At 50.9% G+C, this 19157-nt stretch overlaps 1 protein-coding gene across 1 annotated transcript in view; it reads right to left on the reverse strand.

Annotated features, from left to right (window-relative positions):
* LOC125333373 (gamma-aminobutyric acid receptor subunit alpha-3-like) overlaps window positions 1–19157 on the reverse strand; it is a 95299-nt gene that overhangs the window by 49953 nt on the left and 26189 nt on the right. Inside the window, exons 3-4 of the mRNA XM_048319237.1 lie at window positions 12709–12837; window positions 8516–8637 (exon numbers count right to left, since the gene is read on the reverse strand). Of these exons, the coding sequence (XP_048175194.1) occupies window positions 8516–8637; window positions 12709–12837 (251 nt within the window). The remainder of the gene's footprint in view (window positions 1–8515; window positions 8638–12708; window positions 12838–19157) is intronic.

The following is a 19157-nucleotide window of genomic DNA, read 5'->3' on the forward strand; positions in this document are numbered from 1 at the left end:
AATCTTTCATGCACAAAAACCTGGAATTCAATTCCCACCTGTGCACAGACCCTTCACAGAAAACACGACTTGAGGGGGGAAAAAAAGCCCAGCAGAATTTGCACCTTCATTTTTTGCAGGACAGTGGCCACAGCTGGCTAAAGTGACATCCACGTGATGGGATAAGTACTCAGGTGAGTAAGTAGGAATGCAGACAGCAAAAAGCCCCTGATCTGGCCTGCATGGACACAAAACTTCCTCAACAAGAGCTCTGAAGGATGCACTAAGCCCTGTGCAGAGCCTCTGGCACCGTACCCAGCCAATGCCTGTGCTTTGGGGGGGTTTCTTATGGTCCTCAGACCCTTTCCCTCAACAAAGTTTCTCATATCAGAACCGATCCTTCCAAACCAGAGCTGTCTGAAATGGCTTTTGCTATGTTGAAACAGCTTCTGGACTTTTCAGACACAATTTATTTCTCTCCAGTCACGAGCTGTTCCAGCCACTGACTCAGCCTGAACTTTGTCATCAATAGGATTTTCTAGCAGGTTGGGAGAGGGGGGGGGGGAAAAAAAAATCATATGCTTCTTCCATGCTTGTTGTTATCAAAACTTTTGTTTGAATTATATCCTTCCAGCAGGTAAAGAGAACAGGGTGTCCTTTTCTCACAATGCAAACTGCAGATTAAAATCCCTCTCTAGGCTATACTCTGTGCCTATAATTGTCAGTATTCCATGAGCACTCTTTTTTTTTTTTTTTTCTACAAACATTAGCTGCACATCCTTCAGAGGCACATTTTTAAAGTTAAGTTACAGGTTCATAGACAAAGAAATATTACAGGAAATTCCTGCCCCACCATGTGAGAGTTTTGCCACTTACTGCAACAGGGTATTTCCCTCTGACTTTTAGTAGTATTTGCTTAAGGGACCCTGCACAGTTTCACAGCACTCCCCAAAGCCCCATGCATCTTTCACCCTCACAAACACCCCAGTATTTTTATTTAATCAAACAATAACCTTGAAATAAATGAAACAGCATTAAGAAGCTAACAGGTCTGAACCAGCAGCATTAATCCCCCCGCCACAGGGGGCTCACATAGATGGGATTTGATTGCTTCTTCCAGACGGATTCACCACCAACACAATCAATGACTTTGCCTCATCAGACATAAACAGTGCCTCTGTATTACTACATGAACTGCTGCAAGCATTTTATCCTCTAGCTCAACAAATGAAATAGCTGCTGTTTCCTCACTATTTGACCAGTTGTTACACCACCAGCTTCCCAGAACAAACCAATTAAAGTTGTTTTTAAACTCTAACATCCAATAAAAAAAAAAAATCTTATTTCTCAATCCATATCCAAGCCACATTATAAATCCTTTACATGGGACTGAACGAATGGAAATTCTAATAAAGGAGAAGCTGCCATAGTCCAACAGATCAATAAAGACATCCTCACAAGCAGTTTATAGCCATCTATAACATCATCTACTAATGTTCTTAAACCCATCTAACACATGTTCAACATGCTGAAACATCAGCTATCGCCTTCCAGAGTCATTACAAACAAACACCATCATTCCGTCTCTGACACATCCACAGCTCCCCCTCGGGCAGGGATCAGCTGCCCGATGTTCACACTGCTTCACTGCAGGTGTCTGATCCCGCACTGGAGCTCTGAAATGTTACTCCAGTACATATTACTGGGGCAAAAATCCCCTCCAGATGGCTTTCCTTTCTTTTCCTTTCCAAGAAAAATTTCTCGCCCTTTGGGGAAAATCTTCTTGCGTGGGTGCATGGCAGGGTCAGCAGCTCCTCGCTGCAAACACACAGAGCAAGGGAAGGCACCAGCTGAAAAACAGCATCCACAGGAGCAGGAGAAACACCTTCCCCTCCTCACAGATCACAACCCCACAGCCTGAGGGCTTGGTCGGGCGCTCTGGAGAGCCCAGGAGCGTGCACAGCAAGGACAGCTGGTGATGGACTTTGGCCACACAGCTGCCCCTTCAGAGGGTGGCTGGGCATGGACCCGGCGTGGTGACCCACTCACAGCTCTGCAGTGGCACTGGCAGCTGCCAGATGCTCCCAAAGCACCCAGTGCTGACCCAAAGCCAGGTGCTGTTTCACACCAAAAGCAATCAATCAATCTCTTTTCACAGTGGGTTCCTGACCCCTCCCGAGTGTTTGTGATATCCCTGAAGCTTTCATACAGGCTTGTTGCCCTCAGCACATTCATAACTTATTTAAGAAAAGACTTCCACCCTTAGGCACAGCTGTCAGGGCCCTGCTCCTCGCCTGCCTTCTGATGTGTGCAAGCCTTTTCACACAGAGCCTGCTCTCGCCGTGCACCAGGGGTTTAAACAGCAACACCACCAGGAATTCTGCACCAGAGAGGAGAATCCATGGCAAAGCTGTCTTCGGAGAGCTGCCCCCGAGGAGGAGACAACCTTTCTTTAATTTGTTCACAGATCTTGACTTCACAAGTTTGACAAGACAGAGCAGGGTCCCCGTTGCCCAGAAAGGTAAACAGAAGGAAACGCTGCTCAGGCAATGCCTCAGCTTCAAATTAAAACTCATCAAGGAAGCTCAAAGACAAAAATCTGAGATAAGACCTGGATTTGGGGGATTTTTTTCCTAAGAAAGGATCAAATTCCTCCCTGGAGTAATCAATACAAAGCATGAAGTCAGATCAGAGAGAAGAGATGAGAAGTTGGGAGAAGTGGAACATTAAGACAGAAAAACAGACTAAACACAGACCTGAAAGCGTAGAAACTGTAATAAACCACAGAGGACCCCTCTGTTTGTCATCTCGTGTTTCTCTCACACAAACAGTAGATCTAGATAATGTTTTTGAGGCAGCTTCATCACACACAGGTGAAAAACCTACCCACGAGTGAAAAGGACAATTTCAACGTTTCATCCGGATTTTAGGAAATAAAAGTTCCGTAAACTTCAATCTGGACAATTTAACAATTTCTACCTCTGTTATAGGTTACTTTCACTGCAAACAGATTTCTTCCTGGATGCTGCCAGGCAGATAAGGTCTCGCTGTTTCCTCTTGGAGAGTACTGTACTTTCAGGAGAAGGAAGTTCTGTAATTTAATTATTCTGACTATTTCAGCCCCTCTGCCTTAACGCTCCCACAGTGACAGACCAGCCCTTACCTGCAGGAGCTCAGGCCAAAATGACAGATGCACTGAGGTGTAACACACCAAGCATCTCCTGGGAATGTCTCAGCCTAAAGGGAGCTGCTCTGAACCCAGATCCAAAACCTCTTGGCCATCAGCACGTGAATTAGTGAAATACAGGTGGCCAGACAGGGATACAGATGTTCCTCAGGAGCCATCCTGCCAGACTACACCACCATTAAAAGAGCAGGAGGAAACACAGCACTGCAGAAAGAGGAAACGAGAGAAACCCCAACTGAGGTGCACTTCACCAACAAAATAATAATGGAAATACAACAGCAGGATAAATATTAACAGGTGGCTGTAGATCAAAACCATTGGCAAGACAGAGCTGACACTGTAAGGATAGATAAAAGGCACCACTGGCCCAGGTGGGCAGCCCTGATCTGAGTCCTGTAGTGAGCAGCAGGCCCTGACTGCACCGAGTTCTGCTTGAGCCCAACATGGGCTGGGAAGTGCTGTCACCAAGCCACAAAGAACACCTCAGTGGGGAAGAGGAGGAGGAGCCTGGGTTGCTTTCACTCTCTGGATATGCCCACTTGGGAGGGTACAAGCTGGGGCTCTCCTCTGCCTGGATGGGACCAAGCCCAGGGACAAGGAACACGTGCCACGCCCTGTGCCCAAGCAAGAAGGATCCCAAGGGGTGAAGTGCCTTGCTCTGCCTGGGGAATGGCATTGCTTTAATGCAGATGCCTGTGTTTGCTCGTCCTGCTGAACCCCATGGACACTTCAGGAAGCTCCTCAGTGTCCAGAAACCCCTGGTGCAGAGCTGGCCTGGCAGGATGCTCAGCAGCCACCACCCCCTCAGCAGGGCTGAGCTGTTCAGGGACTCCAGAGATGCTGTAGAAGCTTCAAGGAAATACCACGAGTTACTTTGTCAGTTATGCTGCATCCAGGAGGGATAACACTGATTGATCCCAGCCTAGCTGCTTAGCACGGCACAAATTGCTTTTTAATTGCAACTGGAGAAACTGGCTTATCTGGGATGTTTACAACTCATCTTTTAGAAAACTGACCAGCTTACTCTCTTCTCCTCTTCCTTGGGGCAAAAATCTTTCCCTCCTGGCATGCCCTGGAAAAGGCCAGCAGTTTTCTGGAATGCTTCCCAGCCACTCAATACAAAGACTTCATCCAGCACTGCTCCAGATGCCCTCTGGGTTCCTCAGCCTTACCTCAGATGTACCTCAGGCACACCCCTGGCCCCGTGGAGCAGGCAGTCTCTGGCTGAGCTGGAAGAAACCCCTGCCCTGCTTTGCAAACAGCTGTGGAAAGGTCCCACACGCCTCCTCCTTGAACAGCAGGGTGTTCCCTGATAGCCCTGCATTGCCAAAGCATATTTAAAGCATTCTCGAGGCTGTAAGGAAGGAAAAGCCTGGAAATGTCCCCTCCTGCCCCTGCCCAGGCATTCCCAGGATGGCTCTGCTTCATTTGCAGCACACTGGGCCCAAATGTCATCAGTTAGGAAAGCAGGCAGAGGGGGTACAGCTGTCCAGGGAGCACCACTGACCCTCAAAGCCCCAACCACTGCATTGACCCTTGTGCTCACTGTGCTGGACAGCACACTGGCCCTGGAAGGACTGCAGGGGCACACAGGGGAGTTTCGTGCATCCATCACTTTGAAGCATCACTCATGGTCCCATAATTTGCATCCCACTCCTTGAGCATCTCTCCCTTGGTCAGACAGTTCCACCTCCTTCTCCTGGCCACATCTCCTCTCTCCTGCTCTTGCAAGCTCCAGGTAAGCTCCAGGTGCATAAATGAGGCTCTGCAGGGAGCCCCAACAAGGAGAACCTGAGAGCTACAAACAGACACTTCCCACTGCAGCCCCTCCAGGCTGGGCAGAGGATCTGCACGACTTCACAGCTCCACACCAGGAGCAGAGGCCCGTGCTGTCCACAGAAGCTCTCCTGGGACATGTTCTGATCCTGCAAAGCTGGCCAGGACAACAGATGTCTCCATTCCCTTGGGGTCCATTGCTGCTCCTCTTCTGACTTAATAACCAATCTGCCCCGTGTTCTCCCAGGGGAAGCACAGGCTATCTGCTGACAGTGCCCTCCTCTCCTCCCCCACTGAGTCCTAGAAGATGATCTGTTTATGCAGCTACCCCTTCCCCAAGCCCAAACTGTCTTTCAGTGGTCATGGGGCCAAAGGAATGACTCGGGTCTGTTCCTAAGAGGAATCCAGCCCTAGCTCAGCTGGCAGAGACAGGGAGAAACCTCCTGCCAGAAACTGGGACACAAATGGTCATGTCCCCAGTGCAGAAGGAGGGGTCTGACAGCCACCTTCCCTCTGCCTTTCTTCTTCTAAGTCAGCCTGGACTGTGCTCACAAAGCTCCCCTTGCCTCAGGACAGCACAGACCCCTGGCTGCACAGGATGTGTCCGGTCTGGGAGCCCAGGGCCACCCTCACCTGGAGCCTGGCTCTGCAGCACCAGGCACTCCTGAGCAGCCTCAGCACGGGCTTGCTTCAGCTCATGTCTGCAGCATCCTGGTAGGAAGAGGAGCTCTGGCATGGGAGCTATTAGAGTGGGTGGCAGCAGATGGTGAAAACAGAGGGGATAAGAAAATAAATACAAAGAGGCTATCTTGAGGGGAGAAGTCACCACATTAACACTCTGCTGCTTACACAGTGTCTTCTCCCAAAGTCTAAACAAACACTGCTCGGTTCCCGGCGCACAGGAAGCTGAGGGAGGGGGACAGCACTGAGCACACACAGCACTGCAGAGCCCTCAGAGGTGCTGCAGCCCCAAACCCTGCTCAGCCCTCCATACCCCAAGTGCTTGCAGGGGGATCCCATCCAGAACAGGGAAATCAACCAAGCAAAGAGCCTGCATGTCCTGCTTCCCACAGGTTACGCACAGTTTAGGGAACTCCATCCTTCCACCAGCCTGGGTGTGGGCACAAGATCATCACATCTGCCCTTTCCATGGACTGCAGGGTACTAATGGATGCTCTTGCCTGACATCTTCAGAAAAGCAAGTGGAATTCATTCCCGAGGGAAATGGGGAGACTGCAGGGACTGCCCAGTGCTGTCTCACAGGAAAACCAATGTTCCTTGTCCATCACACGTTCCCACAGCAGCACAGTTGCTCACCTGGAGCAAAGCAATCACTTTCCCAGCCCTCACAGAGCCTTGGACAGCAGGAGCCCATCTCTTGCTGACTGCCACCCCAGGCTCTTCCATCAACCCCAAACTCTGGAGTCTGCAGGACCATTTCAGTTTCTCTGGCCACCAGCAGCAGTGGGAAAGGTCTTTGCTTCTAATGCTCCTCCTGAGAGACCTCCAAGGGTTGGGAAAAACAGCTAAAAGTGGGGAGAGCCTGGCTCACCAGGCTGCTCCATGCACTCAGGAACACACTGAGGACAGCTCACTCAAATCAAGAGCCCCCAAAACCTGCAGCCCTCATCAACACCTCCCATCTGGGTCTGCCAGAGTACCTCAGCAGGGGAACACCGAGGTGAAAGCAGTCTTTAAACACGCAGTGGCTGGCTCAGGCAAAGGCAATTTATTATGTTAAACACGTTATTAAAGGATCTAAAGCAACAGAGCAAAGATGTTCCAAGAAAGGTTTGAACTCCCCCAGCAAGGGGCTCCTGGGAGTCCTCTTGTTAATACTTTGCACGGGCTTGTCTGCAGCTGAGCCTGCAGTGAACACAAATGCCCCCTCAGTCCTCTCGCAGAACCCGTTTCAGTTCAATCAATACAGCCTTCGGGGAGACTTGAGGAAGCAAAGCTATTAGTGGGACCACAGTTAATTCCAGGGGAAAGAAACAAGCAACAAAAGCAATAAAACTGATTGATTGCTTATGCAGCCACGGTAACCCTTTCCTGTCTGCGTCCCGCAGCACAGCAGAGAGGAGGATGCTCACGGGAAAAGCCCTTCTTCCCCAGGTTTGGCGTGGTCTCAAAGGGCAGCTGCAGGGCATTGGGCTGTGGCACAGAGGTGGACAGGGGGCTGGGAAGAGGCAAAGGCTGCTCTGAGGAAGGAAAGTGCCATTCCAGGAGATCCCATCAGCAAGCAAGAGCTCAGGAAAGCAGCAGGACCTTCAGAAAATGGGACAGCATGTGGTGACTCCAGCTTTGGGTGAAGTCATGGTCCAGCAGCACACCTTTGCTGGGCAGGAGAGCTCAGAGCAGTGCAGGGACATCCCCCTGGCAGCCCCAGGGACACACAGCTGTCAGCACCTGAGAGGGGCCCCCTCTGCCACAGCAACAACACACCAGGAAACCAGCCAGGCCCGCGTCTCCCTACCCTCACAGCTGCCTTCCCCACACACCTCCCCATTCCTTCTGCCCCCTCACATCATGCTGACTGGAGCTGTAGGCATTAGGTGGGAAGGTGACTGCCACGGCTTTGCTTTCTGAAGCACCTCAGACAAGTGCAGGAGCTTGCAGAGAGCCTCTGCAGCAGCAGCAATGGTGGCAGCAGGGCCTGGGTGAGTGCCCGGTGCCCAGAGCAGCACAGGGGGAGAGCTTGCCAGGTGACAGCTGCATAGGAAATAACTGAGAATATGTGGAGATAGAGGCTCTGTAGCAAAGCAAACTGACTAAAAGGCAATGCCAACATGAGCTGAAGGTTCTGCAAGCTGGTGGTACAGAACCACAGGATCGTTCAGGTTGGAAAAGGTCATCAAGTCCAACTGTCCACCCAGCACCACCAGCATGTTCAGCACATGTTCAGTGTCCCCAAGTGCCACACCAACACTTCCAGGGATGGTGACTCTACCATTTCCCCAGAGAGCCTGTTCCAGTGCTTTACAACCCTTTCTGTGAAGTTTTTTTTCTTAACATCTAATCTAAACCTGCCCTGGTGCAACTTGAGGCCATTTCCTCTTGTCCTGTCATTTGTTACCTTGGAGAACAGACTGACCCACACCTGGCTACAGCCTTCTTTCAGGGAGCTGTAGAAGGTGAGAATGTCTCCCCCTTTTCTCCAGGCTGAGCTCCCCCAGCTGCTCCTCATCAGATTTGTGCTCCAGACCCTTCCCCAGCTCTGCTGCCTTTCTCTAGACATGCTCCAGCCCCTCGATGTCTTTCTTTTCTGAATATATCAGCATTTCTAGAAGGGTAGAGCCTCTAAAACAGCAGGAATAAGTTCATCCACAGCTGCTCCATCTACAGGCCTGTCCTTTCACTCTCACAGGCCACCACAGCACCCAGGGACTTGCACCTCTCAGCCCACGAGATATCAAACAGCGAAACAGCACAGGCTCAAAATGGGGAACCAGCCACAGGCTGAGCCTGGCACTGAGCCTGCCTCCCCTCCTGACAGCACCAGAGTTTTTAAAAAGTCATCTGTGCTGCCTCTCCTTGCTAAAGCCACACAGCTGTGGGAAGCACCCGACTGACCTCCGAGCCCAGGCCGCAGGCGGTTGTCGTATCCATCCAAGAGCCTGTCCAGGATGCGCGTGAAAATGGTGATGTTGTCTTTGCTGTCATCCACCACGTCTGAGACGTGCTTCTGAGAGAGCCTGGCACACACAGAGCGGGGAAAAACCAGGGAAAAAAGGTTAGGAGGGAAATCTACGCTGTGCATGCTCTGAGCAGCTACAGGGAATGAAGGGATGCTGGTTCCTGCTCCAGCCTGGACTGCAGGATGGGGCTCAGCTTCTGATAGAGTGATGTGTTTGCAGGACTCACCACAGGGCATTTCTGATCAACTCCCCACAGACCTCACCACTGAGGCCTCCCTGCTGCCCCATTCCCACCTTTCCTTGCTCAGAGCCAGCAGCAGAACAGGGAGTGGTTTAGGAGCCCTAATTTAACAGGGAGCCTGCCCCAGTGTCCCTTGCCTGCCCCTAAGATGGGGCATTTTCTGAGCAGAGGCTGTGGGAAGCTCAGTCATTCAAGTGCCACCATCTCCTTACAGGCAGCATGGAAAAAGTGACACCAGTGATTTGCCAGATTGAGCCATTTCAAAGATCTCTGCCCCAGGGAAGAGGGGAGACAGAAAAGTAAGAATTCAGGCTTAAAGCCTGATCATTAAAACACTCAGTGAACCATCTCTGCAGTTTGCTGAACTTTCCCTGTTCATAAAAACAAATGAGTTTCCACATTCCCATCTCTGCTCAGCACAAGAAGCCTGGAAGCCCCCAAACAAGATGATCTTCTCAGAACACATTCTGCCCCAGGTGGAATAAAACAAGGAGTAAATTCCTCTAAAAAAAGCACATCTCACTGAACAAAACCTTCAGTGCAGTTTTGCAAACACAAGGGGCTCAAGTAATACATTTGCATTTTGTGTCTTCCTTTCAATCAACAGAAAAGGAGATTGCGAGTCCTTCTGGAACCACCTGCCTCTAAAAGAGATTTCAGATGGCACAGAGTGCTGTGGCTTCAAGCACAGCTTTCCCCAGCAGAAATAGCTGTTAGGACCAAAACAAATGGAAAGGCAGAAGATTAAGTAACAGGAAACAAAAAAGAAAAATCTATAGAGATGAAGAGTTTTCAAGGAAGATGGAAGAGGAAATAAGAGAGAGACAAATGAGGCCCAAAAAAATGATTAAGAGGCACAGAGAGGCAGAAGGATGGCTGAGGGAGCCCAGCCAGGCAGGGGAAAAAAGGCTGCTGGAGCAGAGGGATGCTCAGCAGTGGCTCCAGCGGCCTCTCAGGAGCAGGGAAGCCCTGACTGGCAAACTGGAACTAAATGGAGAGGGGAATAACTGGGGAGCACTGGCCAGAGGAAGACCACGAATGCCACAAACCAGAGGTGGTGGAGGTGAAATTCATGGTTACAGTTACCAAGGACAGCACCTATGATCATCTGAAGCGTCATCCTGGGGGAAGAGAAGCCCCTAAATTGTCACTTCCTAACACTTCTGCCCCTTTCCTTCCCACCTCAGCCTTATTTCCTTTGCTGTGTGCAGCCGCTGGTTTGAGCATGCACCAGGGGAAAAAAGAAACCCAACAAAAAACTACAGGAAAAGGGATATTATTTAAGGAGTTCAAAGCTTAATCCTGCTGCATCCCATCTGGTCAGAATGGTTACCCCTGACACTACTGGTGCACCTGTAAATACACTGTGCAGGGTCAGTAAGGTGACAAGTACCAGAGCTGGCCTGGAGTTCTCTATCAAAATGTTCACCCAACAGAAAACCCAGATTCTGTGAGATAAAAATAGAGCAAAGAGTATTTCCTAGCAAAAGAGGAAAAATTGAGAGCAGGGTACGGGTACTTCTAGAGTCAGTTTGAATCAATACTATTTAGAATGCTGCAGTTAATTGAAATACTCCGTTTTGGGCAATTCTGACATTAATTTTCATTGGCTTCATTGACCAAACACTCTGGGAAATTGCATTTCAAGTGCCTGAGGTCCACTTCTCTGAGGGGTCACATCCCACCTCTCACAGGACCACTTGGCCTCTGCTTTTTAGCAAAGCAACACCTGCAGGAGTGGTCAAGCCAGGAAGTTGAGCCTCCAGGAGCACAGGAGGGTAACACAGTGCTGGAATCCCAGTTTCCATAGGGTACGGAGGTGAGGCATGGTTGGGATAACACCTAACCCAGCCCTAACACAACCAGCCGGATCCAAACCACCCCTGACATTACAAACTGCATCACAGCCCTCAAGATTTCCATCTGAATGCAAAATGCTGCTTTTGGCTTTTCATCGGGGCTGGAACTCCCTGCAGGTAAGCAGAGTTTTGAGAAATTTAACAAATGCCTGCAGTAATTAGTGGGGTTTCAATTGTACCAGCTTTCAATAGATGTCATGGCTAAAAGCAATCTGTCCCAGTGTCTGCTGATGAGTATATAACCATCTATAACTTATGAATAGCTAGCATGCTCATGAAAGCTCATTCATTAATGTTTTATAAGCTATCTTTAAAAATTACCCATCATATAAAGAGTGAGAGGACGGATTTTTGTGAAGGAACTCCTGGCGGAGGCTCAGCGGTGATGGGAAAAATGAGTTTACAAATTTCAAAGCTGTTTTACTTAGCCTGGCATTTGAGGGTTTGACTTCAATGTGAGCAGTGTGGGATTCACTCGGGAGGTGCTGGGGGAAGAGCAGCTTAGGCAGGACAAGGGAAGGTGCAGGCAGGGGAGAGCCAGCAGCACCTCTGCCTGGCACCTGCTTTGGGCTAATAATTCCTTCCCCAGCAAAGCTCTGGGCTGCCTCACCTCACCTCAACATAAAGCTAAAGCTGCCCTTTAGCAAGGCACAAAGGAACTGCAAAGAGATGTGGGGGATCAGGGTTTTAAAATAATTAAAATCCTTTAGGCAGGAAGGACAGAGGTTTACAGCAAATTTAATTAGGACAGGCTTGAGGAAAAGTCATTACCTTGCCACCTGTGCATAGGCTCTCTGGGGAGCTGTGCCACAGTGGCACAGGGGTCCCTTTGCACACAATTTAGGAAGCAAATCCTCCTGGGGACCAATATTCTGAGCAATCCCTGCGTGGCAGGTGGCGAGGGAGCAGTGGCTCCAGTGAATACGCGATGGGGAGGAAAAGGCAGCAGTGAGGAGGGCAGAGCTGCAGGCACAGGGGATGGGGACAACCCCCACAGCCATCGTGGGGAGGGGACCTGGCCCCAGCAGCTGGAGGTGAGAGAGCAGAGCCCAGGGCTGGCTGTGCCTCTGCAGGAGGGCAGGGTCAGCGTTTACAGGGCAAGGCAGGCTCAGGATGCAGCTGCAAAGCCAGACCCAAGCAGACAAAGCAAAACAGGCAGGACAGGGCGGCAGGGGCAGCACTGACGTCTTCTCATGCATGAGGGTCCTTGATCCCTACTGGACTTGTAACAGCAGACAGCATTTCAGTGTCCATACCTGGCACTCTAAAGGCTTTTCTAAATGTTTTATAGAAGTCATGTATTATTTGCATTTCTGTCCCTCTGAGCAGAGCTCCTCTCTCCCCACAGCTGGCGGCATCTCTGTCTTCCTTCCTCAAAGGGCTCCCCGAGCTCACCCAGCACAGGCTCTGGTGGGATGCAGTCACGGACTAACAGGCTCTCATCTCCTCCAGACAGCTTCCAGAGGCTGGGAAGGTGAGGCTGGCAGCAGCACTCTCCTTGCCAGGACAGCCAGAGCCTGCACACCCAGGCACAGGAGAGCAGCGTGCCCAGCCAGGGCTGGCAGATAACCACAGCGCTGCAGCAGCTCAGGTGTGCTGCCCGTGGGTCATTACACCATTAGCAGCCAAACAGATGAAGCAGATTGATTTTCTGCTCTTTAAAATAGTATTAAAATATTAAATGGGGCGGGGGGGAATCTCTCTTCCAAGTTAAAACTCAGGCAAGCAGAGTCCTTGCTCAGAATGAATCGTGCAGAGGCCAAAGCTGAAAATAGGTTTTGTTGCAAAAAATGCTGACAACTGTCCTCAGTGAGAGCACCTCAAATAATGCCAGTGTCAGCCACGTTAGGGACTGAACAGTCCCTGGGTGAAAGGCAGGGGGACAGGGACAAGGGGAGGGTCAAACACAGCAGAAACCCTTGTTGGTGCTTTGCCCTGGGCTACTTCATGCAGGTACTGACCCCAGGATATTTAAGTTCAGCAAGAGGACTGCAGCCTTGGCCAACAGCTCAGCACTCACCACCTTACCCAGCATCAGCAGGAAGAGCCAGAAGCAGAACTAGGACTCCTAGGCTGAGGAGGGAGAAGGGCCCCATTCCTGGGAGCTTCGGCGCCATGGTGTCAGCGTTCAGCCACTGCAAAACGAGCCTCCAAAACCTGCCAGGGAGGGAAATGAGAGAAAAGAGATTTTATTTACTAGGGAAAAGCAAACAGTTCAGTTTTTAATGTTGGGCAGCAGTCAGTATTTCTGGGGTCCCATATTTGAAATCTCATGGAACCCCCAGGAAACAAAGGCAGCAGTGTGCCCTGGAGCACTGCTGGCCCTGGGGAGCTGCATTGTGGGGTGAGAGCCGAGCAGGTAAATACACATAAAACCCTCACGGCAGATCCTGCAGCTCCCCAGGTGCTTCAGCAGCAAGTGCAAAGCTCCATTTCCAAAGTAACCACACTGGCTATTCTTCACCCATCCCTTCCCTCCACCTCGCCCTGCAGTCCCAGTCACCACCTGCCCCTCGCAGCAGTCCCCAGCTCACCCGGTGCCTCTGCTACCTCGGTGACATCCACACAGCAGAACCACTTGTGAAGTCTCAAGACCCATTTTTTTTCCCAACATCTTTTTCTAGACAGTTAAACCCTCATCTAATTCCGGTAATGACACTGCCAGAAATTATTATTAAGTTTGACCACCGAGGCCCAAGGTGGTGGGAATGCTCGACGATACTACACTTAGCGTGCTCAGAGTTTTCATTAATGCTCAGTTTTACTTTTATTGTGATGTTATTGCACATTTAACTGCCTTCTCCTTTTATGTATCTCATTATGTTGATGCACCTTGGAGCAGCACTGCCAAGCAACAGCCTGGATAAATACAGCTTGTCGTGACATCTCCCCCTCACAACGCTCCTTGTCTGGCACACGGGGGATTCAGCACTGTGGCAGCCAGGCACAGCCAGCCCCTGTGAGCCCCCAGAGCCAGCAGCGAAGGCTCCAGTCAATCACAGCACGCAGAAACCAGGGCAAGATGCTGGTGGCCAGCCAAATGGGACCTCTGCATTCCTCCACTCAACCCTGCAGAGCCTCAGGCAGCTCCTTCCAGCACTGAAGGAGGTGCTGGGAAAGCCAAACTCCAGCAGCTGGACAGCAAATCTCAGCCAGGTGAGGCTGCCCCAGGGTGAAGGGAGCAGGGGAGCTACCTTAGTGCTGCCAAGGAGCAGGGGTTTCTGCACAGGGACATGGGAGAGGTGAAGCCCCAGCAGAAATCCCGTGCAGAGGGAGCAGGAGGCTCAGCCAAGCGGGATGGAAACACCTGGAGATCACACAGGAGTACCTGGCTACCCCTGCCCCTGGGAGAGAAGAGGCACGAGGCCAGGCTGGCTGATGTTTTGTCACATTTCTGCATTTAGCTGCCCCCCCCCGCCCAGCATTTTGGCCCTACAGTCTTCCTGGAGGCTGAGCGTGATGCTTGTTTTTTAGCTCTAGGAGCACAAGAGCTGCCAGGCAGGCAGAAGGTAAGAGCCAGACACCACCAGTCCTTACCACCCACCTCAGCTTTTGTTCTGGCAAGATAGTCACTAACAGCAGGCACAGGGGAAAAAACAAACCCAGCATTTGGCCCTGGTTGCCTTTATCTTCCTCCCCATCACTCACTTAAAATCCTTTCGAAAATTAATGCAAGGATTAATTGAGGCACAGTGTGCTCAGGCTTGATTTAATCAGGATTCTACCTGAGCTCCAGCCGGGGAAGCTCATCCTCACAGCAAAGGAGGCTGCAGGAGCCTCTGGCATGGACACACCCACAGCTCTGGTGGGAAAAGCCCTGATTTGGGATGGCTCCTCTGGCTCTCGCCACCTTCCAGCGGACAAAGGGACACACAGCCTTGGAAATTCACGTATTTGCTGATGAAGCCCAAATTAACTGGCTGAGCATCTGTTCTGTGGGAAATTCCAACATTTCAGGGAGACTCGATCCAAATCACGACAAGGACAGATAAAATGTTGATGTTCCTTACAAGGCAAATTCAGAACTTCTTCAATGAGCAGCTTCTCAGTGGATTTCCTTTCAACTTTTCCCTTTCATTTCACTTCAACTTGCATATTATACAACAATATTTAATTGATTTTTTTTCCCTAAGGCAATTTCAAACACTAGCCAAAAGCAAAAAATAAAGATATATAAAAAAATACAAGAACCACTGCTCTCTTCACTCTTCCCCTCCCCAAAAACACCGCTGAGAATTTTCACTGGAATCAACATTTTCCCATTCAGCTGCTGATTTCAAAAAATGCTTTGTTTGGGCAGAATTTGCACAGCCAGCAGACTCTGACCAGGGATCTCCACACAAACGAGGACACTTTGGATTTGCAGCAGGTGCCTCCTGGCTCTGCAGGAACTCCTCTAGAACATCTGGGACCATCTTGATCAGATTTGGTGAGATCGTGGGTGGGGAACATTTTGCACCAACAGCAGAAAAGTGAAGCTGAAGAAAAGAGTACCAGAAAATGGAGGAACAAGGTAATTCAGAGGGTCAGGAGCAGTGATAAAATCCAGAACACCTTCCATGTGGGTGCCAAGAAGCTCTAAACAACATCATTTCCACTAAACATTGTTCATGGAGTTTTCCTTCAATATTCTACAGAGGTGAAGGTTAATTTTCTACTTTGGATAGTTCTGATGAGGAAGATGCTAGCCAAGGGTAACAGGGCTGCTTGAACTAAGTCAAATTTATGCTTAAGTCTCATTTGAAGCATCAGAACCTGTTCTACACACCCACACTGGGAAGAAAATCTGTTTTCACTACTTGCCCAAGTGAATATTTTGCCAGCCACATCTCAGTTTGTTCACACTGAGAACGTCCCCAAAATGGGGGTTTGCTATGGCTGCACTTACGGGCTCGGGAAGGACAAAGCCTAGAAAACAGCCTGGCACTGTTTCCTATCCCTTTCCTTCGGTTCTTGCACTGTGTTTTCCCTGGGAAGTTGGATAGAAGAGGCTGCAGGGCGTTTTCCTCGTTCTTTGGCTACTTTACACTTGGAGATGGATTGAGAAGCAGACCCAGTCCTGCTCATCACCTTGCTGCCAAGCAGGAAACGTGGTGGAAAACACACGGAGGCTTTTGCAGAGGAGGAGGTTTCACCATTCAGACAGTTTAGGGCATCTTCCAAAGCTCCCCACAGCCAGATCCCAGTGTGGTTCCCATGGCACAGCAGCTCTCAGCATCACTTATTCCCTCTCCTGGGGCTCTTGCAAGCCCAGCCACAGGCAAACACAAGAACCCAGCTGGTGCAAAGGGCTTTAGAAGCCCAACAGCTACTGGCCACGCAGCCTCCCTACTAAAATCAGCTTGTAAAATCACTCTCGAGGTTCCAACAGCCCAGTAACTGATCTCCTCAGATTTCAGCACACAAGAGTAGCTCTTGGAGAGGATGCTGATGGCAGAGCAGATGAAGGGGTCCCTCGGTGCACAGCAGCAGCTGGAGCAAAGGGAAGGGATGGGAACACCCACGAGTGTGCCTCCGGAAAAGCAGCACTGGAGCTCCTCCAGCCCGTGCTGGGGCTGTCCTCGTGCAAGGCTATTCAGCTGTCACTTCCCACTCAGGAAAGCTCTTAATCAGCCAACGCCTTGATCTGAATACCTGCAGGGATCCCTGATCCTCTGGAAAGCGGGGGGAGGATGCAGGCAACGTGCATTTAACTGCGTGTAACCAAGCGAGGGTTTAGGAATGTTAATTGGCTGTTAACAGCCTCAAAGAAGAAGAAGAAAAAAACCCTCAAATCTCTTACTAGGACTTGCTGAAGGGAAAACTGCACAGTGTCCATGAGGAAAGAAGTGCAGAATGCCCAAATTTCTAAGCTCGGAAAAGAGTGGTACAACTCTTTAGACTGACCCCCTCTTTGATGTAAGTTCAAGAACATCTCCTCAGAGCTTCTGGTTCTCATCTGTGTGTGTGCAAGATGGAGTCTAGAGGGATGGGGTGTGTTCAGAGCAGCCCTGCACTTCTTCCTCCCTCCATCTGTCCACTGCTCGTTCCTTAATGGCACGGTTAGCAAATGCGTTCAGCACTGATTGTGCAGCCGCTGGTAACCCCCACAGCCGAATCCAACGCAGGTTTTCTGAGGAGCCCTGCTAACGCTTTGCAGCTGGAACCCAGCGACGCTTGGAGTTTACAACACACGGAATTTGGCAGGTGTCTCCATAACCACGCACCTAAGGGCTTCACGAGCATTCCCACTCCTCCCCAAGACACGCTCTCTGTCCGACATCGACACTCCAGGGAAATACAGCCTTCCTGCTGGATGGGCTGTGAACAAGGAATTGGAAAACCTTCCCTCCTTCCTTCCCCTCATGACAGCGATGAGCTCCAGCCCCTGCTCCCACTGAAGCAGGTCTGGGAACTAAAAAAAAAGTGCTGGAACCTTCCAAATCAGCTAGGTACCCTAGTAACTGTGCCAACACTGGGTATCTCCTGACTTGGCACAAGGAGCCTGATCTTCCCAGAAACCCTTATTCTAGAAACCATTAAATATTCTGAAGTGCTTTCCCAGGAAAGAGTGATTAGCACAGGCTTACTGCTGACAAGGGAGAGACACAGAACTCTGGAGGTGGAGAATGAAAGGTAAAGCTTGCAAAAAAACCCTGAGAGAACGGCCAGAGAGGGGGGTACTGCAAGCACCAGAAAAGAAATGAAGGCAGAAGAGGCCCATAAACCCCCCCGGGCATGTTTGTGAGAGTCACATGGGTATCTCACCCAAATTACTGCCTCCTGGGAACACACACAGCCAGGGGAACCATCTGATTCACTCAGCAATAGTCTCACCACCCAGGCAGCATTCAGAAACCAGCCCAAAGGACAGATTTGCCCCAGCACTGCACCCAGAGCTGCTGTCCACCTGTGGTGTCATTGGATCAGCATCCCCACATGCCATGCAGGGACACCAGTGGCATCAGCTGGAGGGGAGCTGAGCATTGGCAGCCCCCACTGAGCCCCCAGGACCAGCAGTAGTTCCTCATCTTTTGTCAAGTCAGATATCTCGGGGAGGGCTGTGCAGCGAGGAGCTGATGCTGGGAGCCAGCTGGAAATCAGACTGGGAAGAAGAGGCAGCCTCAGCCCAAAATCCCAGATCAAAGCACTTCTGTGCAGGAAGAAGAGGGTGATCCAGAGCCTGGTGGTGTCAAGCACCATCTGCCCACCTGCACAGCAGCTCAGCCAAGCACAGCACTGTACGTGACCTCACAACACCTGCATATTTACCCCCAAATTCAGGAGCACTTACACAGCACAAGAAGCTCATTAAAGCCCTTCCTCATTGCACTGGAGCCTCTCCAAAACAGGTCCCAGGCAGCAGGAGAGGTCCTTCAACACCCCTCAAGGACTGCATAATCATCCAGCCTGCACGGGCTGTGCTCTGTCCAGCTGACCCTGACCCTCTGTGAGCACACCAGGCTTCTGGTGACCACTGCTGTGCCTCTTCAGTGCTTCTTTGAGCAAAGCTCCAAGCTCTCTCCGCAGCCAGCAAGTGCTCAGCGCAGCAGCAATAAACACAGGCGAGGCACACGCTGCCCTGTGTCCCCACTGGCGAGGGTTTTCTTCAGTTCTCAATCACTCCAGCTGAAAAGGAGGGTGCCTCACAATAAAAACATCTTTTCATTTGAGGGCAGGGGCAGCAATGAGCAGCCACAGCTCATCTGGAAGCCCGGAAACGGCAGAGTAAGGCACCGTGGTGTTTCACAAGACCCCTGTCTCAACATCCCTTTGCTTCCCAGGTTGTTTGCATCCCTTTGTTCTGAAATGAGCTCGCTGGGACGCCCGTGTGCACGGCGCAGGCACAGACACCCAGTTCAGCACACACCGAGGCAGCCCAGCCCTGCCAGCCCCGAGCTCTACCGGCACCAGCCAGCACAGGGCCAGGCTGGCTTTGGGAGCCTGGATCCAGCCCAGTGCTCTGTTTCCATCACCTGAGGTCGCCCGAATTTCTCCAGCTCGCCTCTAGTTCTGGTGCTGCACAGATGCTGCTGAAGGCCAGAAGCTACAACAGCATTTTGCAGAAATCAGAGACCAAGAAACCGGCAGCAGCACCTCCGTCCTCCTGGATGAAACTTGCTGTTTACCACCTACGTGGAGAAACAGCCCTGGCTCGCAGCGAGGGGCGCGTGGCAGAGGAGCCACACAGTCCTCGACTCCCGAGCGTGGAAATGTTTGTGCTCACCTACCCAAGAGGCACACACCGGCTCGTCCCTGCAAACACACACACACCGTGCAAGCCATAAACAACCTCCCCGTGAATCTGCCACACGCAGAAGGTACGAGGCACACGTGATGGTTACCAAATGTGTTGTCTGCGGCTCTGCAAGGGATGCCAGCAGAAGAAGACACTTGTAAGCAGAGGCACCAGGCAAAGAAATTAAAGGTTTAGATCAACATGTAAATCTTGGGAGCAAGCCTTGAAGTGGATTTCTTCTCTAAGTTGTTCTGCTGGT

Source organism: Corvus hawaiiensis, chromosome 14, assembly GCF_020740725.1.
Source record: "Corvus hawaiiensis isolate bCorHaw1 chromosome 14, bCorHaw1.pri.cur, whole genome shotgun sequence".
NCBI classification, from domain to species: Eukaryota; Metazoa; Chordata; class Aves; order Passeriformes; family Corvidae; genus Corvus; species Corvus hawaiiensis.